The sequence below is a fragment of the Pinus tabuliformis genome, chromosome X (genome assembly GCF_031772625.1).
Source record: "Pinus tabuliformis cultivar Carrire ecotype Pingquan chromosome X, CPIR1, whole genome shotgun sequence".
In the NCBI taxonomy this organism is placed as follows: Eukaryota; Viridiplantae; Streptophyta; class Pinopsida; order Pinales; family Pinaceae; genus Pinus; species Pinus tabuliformis.
In genome coordinates, this window is record NC_142308.1 from 200,884,472 (window position 1) to 200,905,407 (window position 20,936).

The 20,936-nt window shown below is 39.0% G+C and overlaps 1 protein-coding gene across 1 annotated transcript in view; it reads right to left on the minus strand.

Moving 5' to 3' along the window:
- Positions 1 to 1,196: 1,196 nt before the first annotated feature.
- Positions 1,197 to 20,936, minus strand: part of LOC149139078 (G-type lectin S-receptor-like serine/threonine-protein kinase SD2-5) — a 45,986-nt gene continuing 26,246 nt past the window's right edge. The window contains exons 2-3 of the mRNA XM_089450585.1: positions 2,523 to 2,761; positions 1,197 to 2,480 (exon numbers count right to left, since the gene is read on the minus strand). Of these exons, the coding sequence (XP_089306711.1) occupies positions 1,197 to 2,480; positions 2,523 to 2,761 (1,523 nt within the window). The remainder of the gene's footprint in view (positions 2,481 to 2,522; positions 2,762 to 20,936) is intronic.

Sequence of the window (20,936 nt, forward strand, 5' to 3'; positions counted from 1 at the left end):
GGATGGTATCCTTTACAACCTCAGTCATATAGAATTATTTTAGAAAAGTGTAGTCAATGTGAGTTCTGACCAAGGAAATTGATAACACACCAAATAAAACACCAACTTCATTTTAATCATGTCTTAGATAACTTAGAAAACACTTGATAGGTCTCTTGCTTTCTTTCACCTATTTCAAGTTGAGACTTTATTCATGATGTATATGGCCTTGTCTAGAACTAGATTTCTGCACGAGAACTAAAACATCAAACGCAGAATGATTAATGTACAACCAATCTGGCGTCAATCTAACCAAAACTAACACCACTAAAATTCCAGCAACCTTAGCTGCCAACTTGATCGGGCAACCTTCAAATATTGCAGAGGAAACTTCGAGGATTCTGTCACCATGTTTTAATAACACAGTTTAATACCATATCAGAAAAAACCTTCCATGATCCATTGCACAATATCCCCCCTTACAGAAGAAAGGTGTAGAATTTGGTTGGTCGTTGTAATTGCCAACATCGCGAGGACTTGAAAATGCCCTCTCTAGCTATTCGATACTTTCTGTAGTATCTTTCAATTCTGAGAGAAGATAGTTTTCATAGCACTGAAATTCTCCAATTCCAGGGAACTTCCAACCCTAACTTTCCGGGTATAATGGATATCGGAATTCACCTGCTGAACCAAGGACAACTTCTATCTCAATTATTGTCCAAGAATCCAAAAAGTAAATGTAAGATTTTTGGGATACACAGATCTAGATCTGCAAAACAATAAACAAGCTTGCAAGAGAAGGAAGGAAGCGAGCAAGAATTGAGAAAAGAATGAAAAATTGATTCTACAATATTAGTTTTAGAATAAATACATAAAAGCAACTAAGTTAAGCTTAGTTGTACATCCAATAACTAAAGCTAACTAAAGCTAAGTGTGCTTTATCTTATGTTAATGTGTACATGTGCCACATGCAAGCAATAAGTTTACTGGAGCTAATCTAGGTGCATGTACACCAACACAGCTAGTCTAAGTGCATGTACACCAACACCCCCCCTTAAGCATAACTTAGGTGAGTGTGATGCAAAATGAATGAGTCCCGGCAACACGGCCATTTTAGGTACCCATATACAATGCATAAAAAGGAGGAAAGAGGGAAAACCCAGTGGGAAGAAACCCCCCCCTCAAAATATAATGCAAAAGTAGAGAAAAGACAATTGCTAGGCAGTCGTGTCCTTCAAAACGCCTTCGTACACAGATCCGAATCCACCCGTCCCGAGCTTTCTGCTGAAGTTATCAGTGGCCTCCTTCAGCTCGTGATACGTGAACCTTGGCGGGAGCCCCGGGAGCGTCTTCAAGAAGGCTTCCTCCTCCATTTCCTCAGGATCTATCTCTTCTTCATCTGTCACCGACTCTCTTATTCGGCTCCTTCGCACGAATAAGATCGTTATCAAGCAGAGGAACAGAGCAGCGGCCGCCGAACTCAACGTGATCCCGGCAACGCTGCCAATGCTCAGGGAATTTCTAGACGCTAAGGTCACGTTACGAGGCAACTTATTGAGGACCTTAATATACGCTTTGTATGTCTGGTTCGCGGCCAATTTCAGGCTCGACAGCGGGCCATATGCAAGGTAACAGGACGAGGAACTGCTGCGGAAGAAGGCGGCTGTGCAGGAGCAACTGGAATTGCACAGGTTCCTGCATTTTTCGACGGTGGAGACGTTTGCTTCAGGCTTCAGGTAGTCGTTCGCATAGTAATCCACACCGTCAAGGCTCATGAAATGCTGAGCTGCAGATGGCTGGCTGCACGTCGGCTCGCCCTGGCTGCTATAACATCCCTGCGTCACATCTAAGTTCTGGATTTGATTGAATTCGTCAACTGTTCCGAAGCCCGGGCAGCTGCACTGGCCATTGTCACAGATGCCGTAAGGTCCGCAGGCTGTAGGCAGTATGCAATTCTTATTAGATGGGTCCAGTTCGAAGTCGGTGCTCCAGTCTTTGACATCATCCTGTCCAGGCTTCGGAGAGAGCCGGTAGACGCGAAGGCTGCCATCGCGATCAAGTCTTAGAAACCTGTACTCGTTTTCATCATGGAAACTAGGAGGAGCCATTGACAGCGATTGATTCCCATTAACGCAGGAAGAAGTAGACGACGATTTGCCGATAGGTCCACTGAGCGAAACCGTCAAATTCTGGCCCGTATAGACAGCTTCGGAGGTAAGAGACGAGGAATTATAAAAGCAGGGCTTGAGAATACCTTGGTAGTCCATCCCTTGCAGCCCCATAGACCAATAAGGCTCCTCGATTGAGCTTGTGTAGAACAAAACCAACCCTCCCGGTTCCATAACCAGCTTATAAGATCCAACACTTGTATTCGTAGCAGATGAATTTGAAACAAGCTTCTGTCCCCTTTTCAGCGCCTGCCCGGGCAGCAGAGTGTGCGTGGGATGATCCCAGTCAACACCATTACTGATATGGCTCCAGTTCGGTGATTGCAACCCATTCTGATTGACAGTTGAATAAGGTATCCTCTATTCGTTTGTTACATAGGAAGCAGCATGGGCGTAAGGTGGACGGAAAACGGGCTGATAATGACGATCTCTATCTTCCACTTTGGTGACAACAGCTTCGGTAGATTTGTTGAGTTCTTGGCCAAATATTTTCCAATCATGGGAAGGCTTTAGAGGTGGAGCAGCCTTGGCATTCACCCTCATTGGATTTGGGGGGAAGGGTACAACTAGAGAACCCTTCACTGCTTGTTGACCTCGATTTCCATCACAGGAATCTGATTGAGGAACAAAATCAGAAAATGTATACAGACGAGATTGATCATTTACCTTGCCAGATGCAATCTTCAAATTGGTTTGCATGTCATAAATGCTCACGGAATCTGGGGTAAATTCCACTTTCCTTCCGCTGCCTGTGTGTGTCATCTGATACACTGAGAGAAGATTCACAGAAAGCCTTGGAATATGCAAGACATTTTCAAAACTTCCATCTTCGAATTGCACTCTTCCTTGTCCAGTTGCTGCAACTGCAGAATTATCCCCCATGAGAATAGGAGGACCTGAGTGTGCATGTAGAGAAGAAAAGGATTCCTTTAAAGAAGCCATATGATGTGAAGGTCCTGAATCGATGATCCATTCTTGTGGTGCAGAATGAAGAGCAATCAAATCATGCCCGTTACCTCTTGGATCTGGTGCTTTTTCTCCAGAATTCTTCTTAGCATTCTCAGGAATGTGGTCTCCAAGATTGTGTTGCTGGAGTGTCTGCGCCATAAGATCTATAGTCTTCTTCATGCATGCAGATTCAGGATGAAAACCACGGTGGCAATAATTGCACATTGATTGCCCTTTCGTTCCTTTCCTTTCCTTTGAGCCAGATGATCCATCAGGGGGTTTGGGATTTGCCTTTCCTTTTGCATGCACAGTAAGTGCATGTGCTTTGGAATTTTTAAGTGTGCCCATTTTAATGAGCTTATCTTGCTCATGCATCAAAGACTGAATAAAAGAATCCAGTGAGGGCATCTTCCAATCTGCACCAGTTGCAGTTTTGACTGTGTGGAATGTAGAGATGAATACTGCATACTCTGGACTAAGTTTTGATAAAATGGAAAGAATCAACTGATTTTGTTGCTTGGATTTGTCGATCCCACATCCTTTCAGCTGAACCAACAAGGCTTTATACCTTGTGAAAAAATCTTGAATGTTCTCAAAGTTTCTTGGATCTAATGAGTTTAACTCATTTTCGAGAGTGTGACCTTGCATTTCATCCTGTTTTCCAAACAATTCTTCCAAAATTTTCCATACTTCATTTGGAGTTGAACATGATTCAACATGAAATAGCAGTTCTGGAGAAATAGATAAACATAGGATGCCGAAGGCCTCATCCATGCGATTGAAATATCTTGTTTTCTCCATTGCTGATGTTGGTTCAACTTTCGTTCCCATGGTTATTTGAAATAAGCCTCTACTTCTGAGATGAAGTTGAATCTTTGGCTTCCATTCGAAATAATTATATGGAGTGAGAATTGCCGATTGTGGAAACTCCAATTTAGACTCCATTCTTTGTTGTTGCTTCAATCTTCTGAACTTGCAAATAAAATTGCTTGTGCACTGAGTAAATCCCAAAAATATATCTAATATAATGCACTGCGTAAATCCCCCATACTTAAATTCAAAAAGAGTCAAGGGATCTCTTCTTGAATGGTTCATGAGGCACAATACTTGCTAAGGTTTTGCAAATGGGGTAGCAAGCTAAGTGGGCTTGATTGTGGGGAAAACTCCACAGTTAAGCGCGCTTGAGCCAGAGGAGTTCTGGGATGGGTGACCTCCTGGGAAGTCCTGGTTACCGGGTGCAAGCCCCGGAAGTGATGATTGATGCTATGTGATTCGTTCTCCACATTTCACTAGTTTCAATCCCACTTCTTCACCCCTGTGAGCATCACCCGATGCAATGAGTGCTAAGTGAACTATTCAAAAATCATGAGAAATTAGTCAGTTACGACTACCTCTCATGGAAATGGTCATACGTTTGAATGACTTACTTAACGCACTTGAATCCCAAAAATATATCTAATATAATGCACTGCGTAAATCCCCCATACTTAAATTCAAAAAGAGTCAAGGGATCTCTTCTTGAATGGTTCATGAGGCACAATACTTGCTAAGGTTTTGCAAATGGGGTAGCAAACTAAGTGGGCTTGATTGTGGGGAAAACTCCACAGTTAAGCGCGCTTGAGCCAGAGGAGTTCTGGGATGGGTGACCTCCTGGGAAGTCCTGGTTACCGGGTGCAAGCCCCGGAAGTGATGATTGATGCTATGTGATTCGTTCTCCACATTTCACTAGTTTCAATCCCACTTCTTCACCCCTGTGAGCATCACCCGATGCAATGAGTGCTAAGTGAACTATTCAAAAATCATGAGAAATTAGTCAGTTACGACTACCTCTCATGGAAATGGTCATATGTTTGAATGACTTACTTAACGCACTTGAATCCCAAAAATATATCTAATATAATGCACTGCGTAAATCCCCCATACTTAAATTCAAAAAGAGTCAAGGGATCTCTTCTTGAATGGTTCATGAGGCACAATACTTGCTAAGGTTTTGCAAATGGGGTAGCAAGCTAAGTGGGCTTGATTGTGGGGAAAACTCCACAGTTAAGCGCGCTTGAGCCAGAGGAGTTCTGGGATGGGTGACCTCCTGGGAAGTCCTGGTTACCGGGTGCAAGCCCCGGAAGTGATGATTGATGCTATGTGATTCGTTCTCCACATTTCACTAGTTTCAATCCCACTTCTTCACCCCTGTGAGCATCACCCGATGCAATGAGTGCTAAGTGAACTATTCAAAAATCATGAGAAATTAGTCAGTTACGACTACCTCTCATGGAAATGGTCATACGTTTGAATGACTTACTTAACGCACTTGAATCCCAAAAATATATCTAATATAATGCACTGCGTAAATCCCCCATACTTAAATTCAAAAAGAGTCAAGGGATCTCTTCTTGAATGGTTCATGAGGCACAATACTTGCTAAGGTTTTGCAAATGGGGTAGCAAGCTAAGTGGGCTTGATTGTGGGGAAAACTCCACAGTTAAGCGCGTTTGAGCCAGAGGAGTTCTGGGATGGGTGACCTCCTGGGAAGTCCTGGTTACCGGGTGCAAGCCCCGGAAGTGATGATTGATGCTATGTGATTCGTTCTCCACATTTCACTAGTTTCAATCCCACTTCTTCACCCCTGTGAGCATCACCCGATGCAATGAGTGCTAAGTGAACTATTCAAAAATCATGAGAAATTAGTCAGTTACGACTACCTCTCATGGAAATGGTCATACGTTTGAATGACTTACTTAACGCAGTTGAATCCCAAAAATATATCTAATATAATGCACTGCGTAAATCCCCCATACTTAAAACTATTTTCAGTTGAACCTCGAGGTAAAAGAATAACGTTTTGGTCTAAAGATTGAAACTGCAAACCCAATTTTGTTCAATATTTTGCTTCCCCACAACAAAAATTCATTGCTACCATTTTAATCTCTAACCCAACAAACAAATAACAATATCCAAGAATATAACTTCACAAAAGGACCCTCTAAAGCGATTGTTGTTGTCCACATTTTTTGGCATAGGTTAGGCTTCGAATTGGTGAATGATTTAGTTTTTATGTAGTTGGCTTAAAATGGCATCAAATCAGTGTTGACAACATAAAATAGCCCATGGACAAGGAATGTTTAGACATTCCTACATAAGAAGATACATTCCAGAGTGTTTCCTCTCTAGGAAGGATATCTCCCAGATGTCCCATGTTTGGAATAGATTCCCTAAGAGGTGGATTGCATCACCAACATCCTCCAAGGTGTCCACTCATCGCCAATACCAAAAAACATAGGTGATGATTCCTTCAGGGGTGGTAGCATATCTAGAAGTTTGTCATCGGTATTAAGAATTTTTATTTGTAACCAAATTATATTATGATGTACACTCCCCTCTATCTAAACATGATTATTCCCACTTCATGCACTTGCCTCACATTTTTTTCATCCCATTAGCCATCATAAATTCAGAAATTACAACCTCTAGCTCCCCTCCCTAAGTTTCACATTATACATTTCTCTCTAATTGTTAATGCATGTAAGAACCTCCCTCTGAAGTAGAGGACCCACCTACATTCTCAATAATCTAACAAGGTGGTAAAATTAACATTATTTTAATTCATTTGGGAGGGACTGTCGAAGTCTAGGTTTCTTAAGATTCATATTCTAATTCTCCAAATTTGGGTTTGTAGCTAAACCTATAGCAGCCATGTGAAGCATGGTCATTTCAATTCTTTCTTGAAATGTGCAGAGGCATGCCTTCATTCAATAATTAAGTATTCCAACAATATGATGATATATTGTAGTGCATATACCCTTAAAAGGATTGCCACAAATATTGCATTTTAATTCCTCATAACCACCACTATTTCTTTTGTTCTTTGAGACTTCTCATAAACCGTGGAAAAGGTTTTCTACAATTGAAAATATTTGAGTTTGGGGTTTCCTATAGCTATAGTGGTCTCATTTCAGATTCAACAACCTGGTCATCTCCCTCCACTTCAAAATTATACCCTACAAAGTTGTGATCATAGAGAAGAATGTTAAGGAAAGAAAAATGCTTGCTACCAGAAATGAAAATGATTTCAAAATGAAAAAAATATTTTCATTTCAACATGGAGGTAAAATAATAACTTATTGGTCTAAGGATTGAAACTATAAACCCAATTTTGTTCAACATTTTGGCTGCCCACAAAAAAAAAAAGCATTGCTACCCTTTCAATCTCTAACCCGACAAACAAATAACAATATCCAAGAATATAACTTCAAAAAAGGACCCTCTAAATATATTGCAATTATCCACACTTTTGGACATAGGTTGGGCTTCAAATTGGTGAATGATTTAGTTTTTATGTAGTTTGATTAAAATGGCATCAAATCAGTGTTGACATTGTAAAATAGCCCATGGGCAAGGAATGTTTGGACATTCTTGCATAAGAAGAGACATCCCAGAGTGTTTCCTCTCTAAGAAAGGCATCTCCCAGATGTCCCCTGTTTGGAAGAGATGCCCTAAGATATGGAAGACATCACGAACATCCTCCAGGGTATACACTCCTCCCCAACACCAGAAAACACAGGTGGTGAGTCCTTCAAGGGTGGTAGCATATCTACAAGTTTGTTATCAATATTAATTCTCTTCATTTGTAATCAAATTATATTATGATGTAAACACCCCTCTATCTAAACCTCGTTATCCCCACTTCATGCACTTGCCTCACATTTTTGTCATCCCATTAGCCATGATAAATTTAGAAATTATAACCTCTAGCTCCCTTCCCTAAGTTGCACATTATACATTTCTCTCTAATTGTTAATTTATGTAACAACCTCCCTCTCAAGCAGAGGAGTCACCTACATTCACAACATTCTAACAAGGTGGTAAAATTAGCATTGTTTTAATTCAATTGGGAGGTATTATCGAAGTCTAGGTTTCTTAAGATTCATTTTCTAATTCTCCAAATTTGTGTTTGCAGCTAAACCTATAGCAACGGTGTGAAGCATGGTCATTTCAATTATTACTTGAAATGTGGAGAGTGTTGGGCAGAAAAGGTATGATTTCTCCTCGTAAATAGCCTAATTTAGCATTTGTCTTCACATGTTTATCTTCATTTTATGGATAAAAATACAGAAAACAACAACAGAAGTTGGATAAAATCGATTAGTAACAAATTAGATAAATCTTGGCATGGAAAAATGATTGTCACTATCATTATATGCAGGGACGCGGATTGGACGATTACTGTTCAATTGAAAGAATAACAACAACCAGTAAAGGAAAAAGACAATGTCCTAAGCATGGAAGAAAGCATAAGACTAGGAGGACCAATGCCATTTTATGATGAAATCAGATCAATTATTGTGAAATCCTCAGTATCCCCTAATCCCGAGGATTCAGTTTTATATATTTACTTTTCAAAATGTTATATGAAGTTGTAAGGTGAACTGAACAACTAGTTTAGGAATTAACAAATTGTAACTATTCTTTTTGGACATATAATGATTTCATCTAGGTGATGCTATAACTCTGTTATTGATTTTAATGAAGAATATTGTGTTTAATTCATAATCGTATTCTGAATATCTAACATTGGGGAATTGTGGAGACTTTGGGCCGAGTGAATAGAAGATATACTATTTCAATTGGGTTGTAATCATTTCTGTTTATTCTTCACTGTTTATTATTGTTAGTTTTCAAAGTTCGTATCATTCTAATTACTATGAGGATTGATGATTCTAATTTGTGTTTGTTGTTCAGTCAAGATTCTAGACTTAGCTGTGTGATTATACATGTGTGTTTCTCTTCATTGAATTGGTTATGTTAACTCCAGATTGTTGTTCATTCTAAGGTAATGCTATCATAAATTTCAAAGCTAGAGTGATTGCTTTCCATAAGATGTTTATATGGTTATTTTTTGTTCAATTATCATAGCTTTCCTTCATGTTGAATGAGTTTGTTTCAATACCAGTTGGATTGTCAAGGGTGATTCTTTCTATTTGCATTCTGATTCAGTTGTTTGCAGAATAGATTAAGTAGATTTGAAAGTGTGTTATGAATTCCTTTCAGAAGTGTTTGGATTGAATTTAGAGAAACAGACACTAGCAATTGCAACAATTCCAACGTAAATTGATTGAATTTAGAGAAACAGACACTAGCAATTGCAACAATTCCAACATAAACTAACTTTTGAATTCATAGCATATATAGTGCTGACACTCTTGAAATAAAAAGACTTGCCCTGGGTTAATAATGAATGTAGGTATTAAGTTTGCTTATAATAAGACATCTTAGTGCACCAACATTTTGGTGTGATTTCGGGGGAGAGTGTTTCAAATTGATTTCCTTTTATCTTGTTGTAAGAGAATTGGGTTTTAAAAACGAGAGGTAAGAACCTGCATGACCAGCAAGTCAAGTGCTTGCTCATCAGCCTACTTTTCAGCAAAAGCATAGAGGTTAAATAGGAATAGTTTTTTTTATGAATGACTAGGAATAAAAAGATAGAAAAAGATCAGAACCCCCCACCTAAATCCACAAAACCCAAGGGATCGGCGAGCCTTGTGAGAACAGCTTTTATAGACAAAATCGTAAGAAAAGTAAAGTCTCAAGCATCACTAGGATTCTAGACTATCTCTGGAAATAATCCCTCATGCAGAAGGCTCACCATTTGCAGCCTACACTAAGATTCATAGCCAAATTGGAGGATCTGTATAGAGTTTTCAGGTTATAACAAATTTACATTCTGATCCTCTACAAGAGGGAAAATCGTGCAACTTAAGAAAAGGAGAGGGAGAAACCAATGGAACTTCTAAGGGAGGACCTCAGCTGTCTAAACAAGGATCTCCTGTGATCCCAGATCTAGGAGGTGCTGCAAATCGAACTCGAATTGTGAATCCTCCACTTACTCAAATAGCACAGCCTGAAATACCTAAAGGATATTGACACATTTTTGACCAAATGGCAAATCTACCACCTCAAGGTCAGACCTCGACATTGGCATACCCCATAGTTGACCAAGTGGTCAATGCCTCGATGAAAGTTATTCCCTTACAAAGCATCCCAAATTTTCAAGGGATAATCACAAACGGTTCGGATGTTTTCTTATTCTAGTTGATGTCCTCTGCAAAGGATATGACTATACCACCGACCCTCAAAAATTAAAATTGTTCCCTTGTACTCTAAAAGGAGCAGATTTGAGGTGGTTCATGGGTCTAGGTGGACATACTATTAACTCTTGGGATGACATGAAAACTTCTTTTCTCACAAGATACAAGGACTTTTGTAAAACTAGGGAATTAATAGATGAAATCTTTAAGATGGTTACAAAGGATAATGAAACTCTAGAAGAATATGACGAATGGTTTCACTATAATTTGCAGAGATCCGCTCACACCACTTTACCAAAAGAAGTCTTGGGAGCTATCTTAATTAAGGGAATGAAAGAAGAATGGATAGAAACTCTAAATTTGATGGGGAAATGAGATATTTATCAAGAATATTATGATGAAATCGTTCACTTGTGTATTAGGTGTTCATGAGGTAGCACATGCACAGGGTTAGGAAGCCGAGATCCTATGACCAGAGGAAGAAAAACACATAGTGGAGGTGTAACAAGAATGGAAATCGGTAACCTCCTGGAAGACTTCAAAATGAACATCCTGGGCACCCTTACAACGCAGTTGGATGTCCTGCAGGCTAAACAAAAACAAACCTTAGCATAATAAAATTTGGCTGTTTTCTACCCACGATGCCAGAAGAAGCAAAACTAACGGGAGTGTCCATTGGACATGGTCTAGACATGCACCATCTTCACCAAGAATCACACCACTAGAAAATGTCCATCACTTCCCAAGCTGAAAATAGTTTTCAAAGAGGCAGAAGAAGAGACAGAGCCAGTATACTTAATGAACCAGCATCAACAGTGGAAAGCCAAACCTACAGGTATGTCACAAGACACATCCCAATTATTTCCTTTTTAATCATTTAGTCAACAACAAAACCTTGGGGTAGCATGGCAAGGCTAGTCACCTTACTCAAATTGGCAATCCCAAGCATTCCTTATGATACCCTGGCCAGCTCAGTCCCTTCTGGGTAATGGCTGGCCAAATTTTCCTTTTACTCCTGTTTGGCAAGGTAATCCATATCCATCCTAGTGGCCTTCATCTACTTCTCAAAATCCAAACTGGTCTCCAAATTGGCAGCGACCTTTGGGGATATCAAATAAACCTATGGGGATAGGTAGTCAACCTCAACCTACATTATCAGCCCCATATCCATTACAGCAAAATCCTCATCCTCTTCTGCGTCCTCAATTTCCGGCTCAACCAAATCCAAATCCCAATAACAAACCAGTTTAGCTGGTGCAAATTGTCAAAAGCTCAGACTATGAGTTGAACAAAAAGAATGTAGTGAACTGAGGTTGAGGTCAAGACATATCATCACCCCTGGGGAAAACAGTGACTAGCCATCAATTGAGCTGGAATCCCCACCTTTACATTGACCATCAACTGTAATTGACACAAAAATAAAACAAGGAGAAGATACAGATCAACATAAAGATCCTGAGAAACTCATAGTGACTTCTCCCCCATTCCCCAAAAGGTTAACAATACCTAAACCAATTGTTTATCTAGATTTTGATCTTGTAGGGGAACTAAAAAGTGTTTTTATTAAAATTCCTTTCCTATAGGCCATCAAGATATTCCTATTTATGCTAAAATGATTAATTAACTATCTGTAAAGAAGCCTGTGAGGAAGCCAAAAACTTCACCCACCATTCATGTTGTAGGGACCTTATCTGATTTACTCTTGGGAGGGGAAACTTTGGTAAAGTATGAAGATCCTGGAAATCCCATAGTTATAGTTCAAATATATCGACGCTCCTTTTCAAACACACTAGTTGATCTGGGTGCAGCGATTAACATCTTAACAAAAGAAACCTATCAGACACTGGGTATTACATCTCTAGAACTAACCACCACCCTGCTAGAACTTGTTGATCATTCGGTGGTAAGGCCAGAGGGAACTTTACATGATATTACAGTTTCCATTGATTCATGGGAGTATCCAGTAGATTTTCTTGTTATAAACCCAAATAGTCGATTGAATGGGCACCCTCTAATTTTGGGTTGACCTTGGCTGGAAACAGTCGATGCTTACATAGGCTACCGAAAGGGCAACATGACTATTGCTAAAGGGGATGCTATAAAAAATATTTTTTTATATCCTCCTACCAAACTAAGTCTACCCATTGTAAAAATATGTAAACAACCACCTGCATGCCTGGAAGAAAGCATTTGTTCACCACTTACAGTAGAAGAGGCACGTGAATTCAAGAATTAGATTAAAGATGACCTCATCAACAACTTTATCAATCAGCTAGCCAATGTGAGCAATGTAAAATGTTAAATGTTAAAAGAAATTCTTGATAATGAAGCCTTGGAAGGTACTTTGAAAGACATTGATGATCAGCATATCTAGACAACTGTTTTTCATACCAGCAAGTCTGTTGAAATCGAACCAGGCAATGTTTTAAACATTAATCATAGCCTGGACAATGACCAACAACAAAAACTCATTCAGGTCTTGTAAAAATATAAAGGGGCTTTTTCCTGGGACTATCCTGACATGAAGGGTATAGACCCATAGTTATGGATGCATCATATCTACCCGAAAAGGATACTCATGCTATCCAGAAGCCTCAGCGGAGATTGAATATGCATCTCAAGGAGATTGTAAAATAAGAGCAACAGAAGTTGTTGGACGTGAATTTCATTTATCCCATTTCGGATAGAAAATGGGTCTCTCCATTAGTAGCTATCCCTAAGAAAAATGGGAAGTGGTGTATCTGTGTGAATTATTGGTAATTGAACAACGCAACATAGAAATATCACTTCCCTCTTCCATTTATTGATCAAGTCCTTGATACTATGGAAGGAAAGCAATTCTTTTCCTTTCTAGATGGCTTCACCAGCTACATTCAGATTCAAATCGCCCCTGAAGACCAAGACAAAACAACCTTCACCTGTCCGTGGGGTACATTCACTTACAGAGTGTTACCATTTGGCTTATGCAATGCCCCAGCTATGTTTCAAAGAGCCATACTCAACATTTTTGCTGACTTGATAAATGAAGGACTTGAAGTTTACATGGATGACTTTACCCTGTATGGGGATGACTTTGATCAAGCGCTACAAACATTAGAGAAGGTTTTGGAATGATGCATCGCTACTAGGCTATGTTTAAGCAATGTCAAGTGTCACATGATGATGACCAAAGGTGTAATCTTGGGACATTACATTTTTGCATCAGGTATACAGATAGATCCAGTAAAGATGCAGGTAATTCTTCTACTACCTACACCCTGCACTCAGACAGAGGTATGTAGTTTCCTTGGATATGCAGGCTATTATAGCAGGTTTATAAAAAATAAATCACAAATTGCTACACATTTATATGATTTAATTGGAAATGTTGACTTTAAATGGTCTGACAAATGTGACACAACTTTTACAGATTTAAAGAAAATAGTTTCAACGTGTTGGGTCCCTATAATACTAGTGATTACCCCATTACTATTGTAGTTATACCCCTTATTTATATTGTTGTGCCCCTATTACCCCCATATTGTTATTTCTGTGCCCCATAGAATCCCTCTATTGTTTTTTTTGTGGCTTTATATTATTATTGTTAGGTTGGCTGGATTATATTGTGACTCCTTAGACTCCTATATATAGAAAGGAGGTTTTGTCATTTGTATCATCCAAGAATTGTTCATTTATGTAATGTAAAGGAGGTTGCCCCCTCGAAGAGGCTGAATTCTAAGGCGTTGATCTATCTTTTCTATCTTTTCTTGAGCTGGTTTCATAACATTTGGTATCAGAGCTTTGGATTCTAGGGTTTCGCTGCTCCAAACAGGTCATCGTGGAATTTTCGCTATAACTTTTTTTTGTGATGTTTCAGAAGTCGCAAAAAAAACCCATTTGAGAAGAAATCGCGCTGAACCTTGGGTCCGAATTTCAGAGCTTTTAGCGCGATATTTGCGGAGATATGATCTGAGGAAGTTGGTCTTTTTGCAGACTCCTGAATTACATTCAAAACAGGTGACCTGGGGAAAATCGTCATAACTTTCTCTCTGGGGATCCGATTGAAATTTCGTAAGAAGGTATAGAAAAAGGACATACTTTAGCTTCTTGTGTGTGTGTTTCAGATTCAAAGGTTGAAACAGTGACTCGTGGCACGTCATACAAGTTCGCTCTACTGAACTAGTCTAAAAACAGTTCACTGTGGGAGATTTCACATAACTCTTCCTTGGAGAATCCAATTTGGCTCAGACTTGTGGCATTGGAAAGAGGACACAGGAGGCTACTACAGGTAGAAATTTTAGAATTGGATGATCCGAAATTACAGAGATACATTAGATTCAATATCAGGATTCTATAAAGTGAAAAAAGGTGTGTAGTTTTTTTTTAAAATTTTTGTGTAAACTTGGTTTAACGAAATTCAAAGGGCATAGTAAATCATTATTATCGGTAAATGATGCCCCGAGAAAAGAAAATGCAAACACCTAGTAAGGAACCTAAAAGCTCTAGCATGACCCATGAAGAAGAGGAAGAAATGCTACATGATATATCAAAATTACAAGAACAAGTGCAACAAATGTCACGCTCACAAAAGCTAACAGAAGCCAAGATAAGTGGCGTGGAATCTAAGATAAATGACGTGGAATCTAAGATAAATGACGTGGAATCTAAGATAAAGGGCATGGAAGCTAAGATGGATGATTCGAAGACAGATTTGAAGAGAGACATGGCAGATTTGAAGATAGATATGAAGACAGACATGGAAGAATTGAAGAAGTTGCTACAAGAAAGGGTCACTAATGGTGAAAAGGTAGTAAAGGAAACTCATGATGAGAACAAAAGAAATGTTAATCATGATTCCATAGACGCTAATGTTGGATCGAAGAATCACCATATTCCAAAAATCGATATGAGGAAGTTTGATGGCAAGGATCCCGCCACATGGATATTACAGATGGAGCAATTCTTCGATCTCAATAATGTGCAAAACACACAAAAGGTACGTATGGCAACTGTATATTTGGAACCAAATCAGTTTGTATGGTATCAATGGCTTTGCTCTCGTAAACAATTTATCACTTGGGCAATTTTTACGGAAGAATTGATAGCACATTATGAAGATACAAAAAGCAACACTTTTTTTAGCCAATTGATAAGTCTCAAACAAAAGGGTTCAGTAATGGAGCACATTGAGGAGTTCCAAAAATTGAACATAAGGGTAAAAGATATTCCAGAGGAGCATAGGATTGATGTGTTCATAGGGTCTTTAAAGGATAATATCCAACATGATGTTCGCCTTTGGGAACCTGATTCATTAGAGAAGGCATTCAGGTTAGCAAGAAAAATGGAAAGCAAAATTATGGCAACCAGGAAGCATACCACACACAACTATAAAGACGGAAGTGTTGTTGCCCCTAGTCTTCCACAACCTATAAGGTTGACACCACAAAAATTGGAAGAAAAAAGAGCAAAAGGGCTTTGTTACAGTTGTGATAGCAAATACACTAAAGGTCATAAGTGTGCTGAGAAGAAATTATTCTACATAGATTGTGAAGAGGAAGAAGAAAAGGAGCAAGAAAGGTCAAAAGAAGAAGATATACTTCAGGAACAAAGCCTAGATGAAGAACAAATAAATCCGACCATATCTTGTAATGCATTGGCGGGAATTACCACTCCTCAAACCATCAAGATAGAAGGACAAATCAAGAAGAAAAAGGTAATAGTGTTGATTGATTCAGGAAGCACCCACAATTTTATTCATTGTAGGGTAGCAAAAGAATTGAATTGCTTCCTATATCCAGCACCAGAGTGTCAAGTGATGATTGCAAATGGAGGAACAATAAATTGCTTTGGAAAGTGCCATAATATCAAGCTATCCATGGGAGAATATGTATTGACTAGCCCAATGCTTTCCATTCCAATGGGAGGTGCTGATGTTGTACTAGGAGTCCAATGGCTACAATCCTTGGGTACAATAGCTTTTAATTTTCAAGAACTTTTCATCAAATTTTCTACGGAAGGAAAGGAAGTTGAATTAAGGGGTATTGCAGGGAAACCAGGAAAGATAATCAGCTCTAATGGTATGACAAAGCTTCTAAAAAAGGAGCAAAGAGGTGTAATTGCACAATTATGCTCGCTAGATGTTTCCACATTGGAATCATCTATTTCTCCAGATCTCCAAAAAGTCTTGGACAATCATTCCAAGGTATTTGAGACTCCCAAGGTCTCCCACCTATGCGTGATCATGATCATGCTATTCATCTGATTCCAGGAAGTGTTCCTCCAAACATCAGGCCGTACAGATATCCCTATGTCCAAAAAAGTGAAATTGAACGTATGGTTGCAGAAATGCTAGAGGCTGGTATAATTCAACCGAGTCAAAGTTCTTTCTCAGCTCCAGTAGTATTGGTGCACAAGAAGGATGGATCATGGCGCATGTGTCGGATTATAGGGAGCTCAACAAGCTCACTATTAAAGATAAGTTCCCCATTCCTGTTATTGATGAATTACTTGATGAATTGCATGGATCAATTTACTTCACCAAGTTGGATCTTCGTTCGGGATATCATCAAATCAGAATGAAGATTGAAGACATTCCGAAAACAACATTTAGAACTCATGAGGGTCATTATGAATTTTTGGTCATGCCTTTTGGCCTTACCAATGCACCTTCAACATTTCAAGGTTTGATGAATTCAATTTTCAAACCATTCCTTAGAAAATTTGTGTTAGTATTTTTTGATGATATACTAATCTACAGCAAGTCTTGGAAGGATCATGTTGAACATGTTGACAGGGTGCTACAACTATTGGAGGAGAAACAATTATATGCAAAAAGATCCAAATGTTTCTTTGGAGTCCAGGAGGTGGAATATTTGGGTCATATTGTATCTCATGAAGGAGTTAAGGTAGACCCTAGCAAAATTAAAGCCATTAAGGAATGGAAAATCCCCACATCCATAAAGCATCTGCGAGGATTTCTTGGGTTGACAGGGTATTATCGCAAGTTTGTTAAGAATTATGGGAGAATAGCAGCACCTCTAACAACATTATTGAAGAAAGATTCATTTTCATGGACTCCGGAAGCAACAAAGGCCTTTGAACATCTTAAAGAGGCAATGTGCCAAGCACCGGTCTTAGCTACACCGGACTTCACAAAAACCTTTATTGTGGAATGTGATGCTTCAGGAAATGGAATTGGTGTTGTTCTAATGCAAGATGAAAGACCCATTGCTTTTGAAAGTCGTCCAATCAAGGGAAAGTTTTTAAGCAAAGCTATTTATGAGAAGGAAATGTTGGCAATACTCCATGCACTTAAGAAATGGCGACCCTACCTAATGGGAAGACACTTCAAGGTAAAAACGGATCATGATAGCCTTAAATACTTTTTAGAACAAAGATTATCCTCTGAAGAGCAACAAAAGTGGGTCACAAAGATGTTGGGTTATGACTTTGAAATCATCTACAAAAAAGGGAAGCAAAATGTGGTGGCAGATGCACTCTCAAGAAAGGATGAGGATGTGGAAGCATTGTTGTGTGCCATTTCTATTATCCAACCAGATTGGATAAACGAAGCAAGGGAGGAATGGAAGAATGACGAAGAAGTGTGGGCACTTATTCGAAAGCTACAACAAGATTCCAGTACTTCTGATACATTTAGCTGGCAAAATGATTCGTTATGGTACAAAGATCGCTTATACCTCTGTAAGAATTCCCAGCTAAAACAAAAGATTCTTATGGAATTGCACACTTCTCCCTTAGGAGGGCACTCAGGATTTTTAAAAACTTACCACAGGGTTAAGAAGGAATTTTTTTGGGATGGCCTTAAATCAGATATTCAAAAGTTTGTGGCGGAATGTTTGGTTTGCCAGCAAAATAAAGTTGAAACAATTAAGACACCGGGTCTATTACAACCTTTATCCATTCCAAGCCAACGTTGGGAGGAGGTTTCAATGGATTTTATCACAGGTTTACCCAAGTCTGAGGGAAAGAGTGTCATCATGGTGGTAGTTGACAGACTTACCAAGTATGCACACTTTTGTGCATTATCACATCCATTTAAAGCCAGTACAGTTTCTACTGCATTTATGGAAACAGTTCAAAAGCTACATGGAAACCCAAAGATTATTGTAAGTGACAGAGATCCCATTTTCACTGGAAATTTTTGGACAGAATTATTTTCTTGTCTTGGTACTCAGTTAGCTCATAGCTCATCTTATCATCCTCAATCTGATGGGAAAACTGAGATAGTAAACAAATGTTTGGAAGGATATCTTCGTTGCTTTGTATCTGATAAACAGACACAATGGGTCAAATGGTTGCCTCTGGCTGAATGGTGGTATAACACTTCCTTCCATACAGCAACAAAAATGACCCCATTTATGGCACTTTATGGGTATCAACCACCATCCATCACATCATATTTAAGAGAAAATTCTAAGGTTCAGGCAGTGGAACATCACATCGAACATCAACAACAAGTCCTCCAACTCTTAAAGGATAACCTCGTGTTGGCACAAAATAGAATGAAACAACAGGCAGATCAACATCGCAGTGAAAGAAGTTTTGATGTAGGTGATTGGGTATTCCTACGGCTACAACCATATAAGCAAATGTCCCTAAAGCAAGCTAAGAAGGATAATAAATTATCACCAAAGTATTATGGTCCGTACAAGGTGTTGCAAAAGATTGGTACTATGGCATACAAATTGGAGCTTCCTGCAGCTTCTCGATTGCACCCAGTTTTCCATGTTTCATGTTTAAAGAAGGTTATAGGTGACAAGCTCCCAATTCAAACAATATTGCCAGAACTTGACGAGGAAGGAAAAATTATATTGGAACCGGAAGCAGTCACAGAAACAAGAACTCGACAGCTACGAAATCGATCAATTTCAGAGTATCTTATCAAGTGGAAGAACTTATCCGCTGAAGATTCCACATGGGAGGATGAGAATTTTATGCAGAAGTATCCAGAACTACTCAAGCGTTGAGGACAACACTTTTTTGAAGGAGAGGGGCATGTTGGGTCCCTATAATACTAGTGATTACCCCATTACTATTGTAGTTATACCCCTTATTTATATTGTTGTGCCCCTATTACCCCCATATTGTTATTTATGTGCCCCATAGAATCCCTCTATTGTTATTTTTGTGGCTTTATATTATTATTGTTAGGTCGGCTGGATTATATTGTGACTCCTTAGACTCCTATATATAGAAAGGAGGTTTTGTCATTTGTATCATCCAAGAATTGTTCATTTATGTAATGTAAAGGAGGTTGCCCCCTCGAAGAGGCTGAATTCTAAGGCGTTGATCTATCTTTTCTATCTTTTCTTGAGCTGGTTTCATAACACAACGACACCAGTATTACGTGGACCTAACTGGGAGTTTCCCTTTTACATCTCCACTGACATATCAAATGTGGCAGTAGGCACTTTCCTCATCCAAGAGGAGGACAAAAAACCTTATGTTATATATTATATCAACAAAAATTTTACTACTGTTGAACTTAATTATACAGTAAGAGAAAAGGAATTCTTTGCTGTCATTTATGCCATAAACAAATTTAGACATTATATAACTAGCTATCAAATTTTTTTGTATACTGATCATTCTTCCATTAGGTACTTAGCCAACAAACCTATTACAAATGGTCTAGTGACTCGTTGGTTGTTTCTTTTGCAGGAGTTTGATATCAACATCAAAGATCATCCAGGGAAGGAAAACCTATTCATCGACTTTATGTTTCGAGTTCCAAAGATAAATGATCCATTGGTAGTGGATGACCAATTTCCAGATGAACATTTGTTTGTCGTAGTAGTCAAAACACCATGGTATGCAAATGTAGCAAACTATCTGGAAGTAGGAAAGTTGTTCGAGCACTTGAAAACAAGGGAAAGGAAATAGATTGTCCAGCGCAGTGCCCGGTTTTCTTGGATTGGCGGATACTTTTTCACACATGGTCTGATATGCATATTCCTAGATGCATTTGTGAGGATGAAATTTATTACATCCTAAAGGCTTGCCATGAAGAGCCCTGCCGAGGACACTTCATAGATCATAAGATAGGGCATAAGGTACTACATATGGGCTATTATTGGCTCACTATTTTTAAAGATGTTAAGAAATATGTCTAGGCTTGTGATAGCTGCCAAAGAATGGGCCAACCTGGTCAATTTGATGAAATTCCACTGCAGCCCTAACTGGTAATAGAACCCTTTGAATGATGGGCATTGGATTTTGTTGGACCATTTCATCCGCCATCAAACCGAAAGGCCTATATACTAGTTGCCACATATTATGTAACAAAGTGGGTAGAAATAATAGATTTGCCAAGAGTTACAGAAGAAGTTGTAATTAATTTCCTTTTTGGGCTATTTGTGCAGTATGGTTTACCTCAGGAAGTGATAATGGGTGGAGGAGGGAAATTTGTAGGACACAATATTACAACCACTTTAAGGAACCACCACATTACACATAGAGTCACTTCCCCGTATCACCTGTAGGAGAATGGGTAGGCTGAAAGCACCAATAAGGTAATCGAAGCAATTCTGACCAAGACAGTCTCAACACATCTGTAGGACTGGGCTGCTAGATTGTCAAAGGCCTTGTGGGCCTATCACACAACTTGGAGAAATACTACTGGATATTCTCTGTACTAACTTGTATTTGGCAAAGAACCTATCTTTCCTATTCAAATTGAAATAAAGACTCTACAAACAACTGAGGAAGTGGGATTGGATCTCACAAAAGCCCAAACCAAGTGACTTCAACAAATAAATGA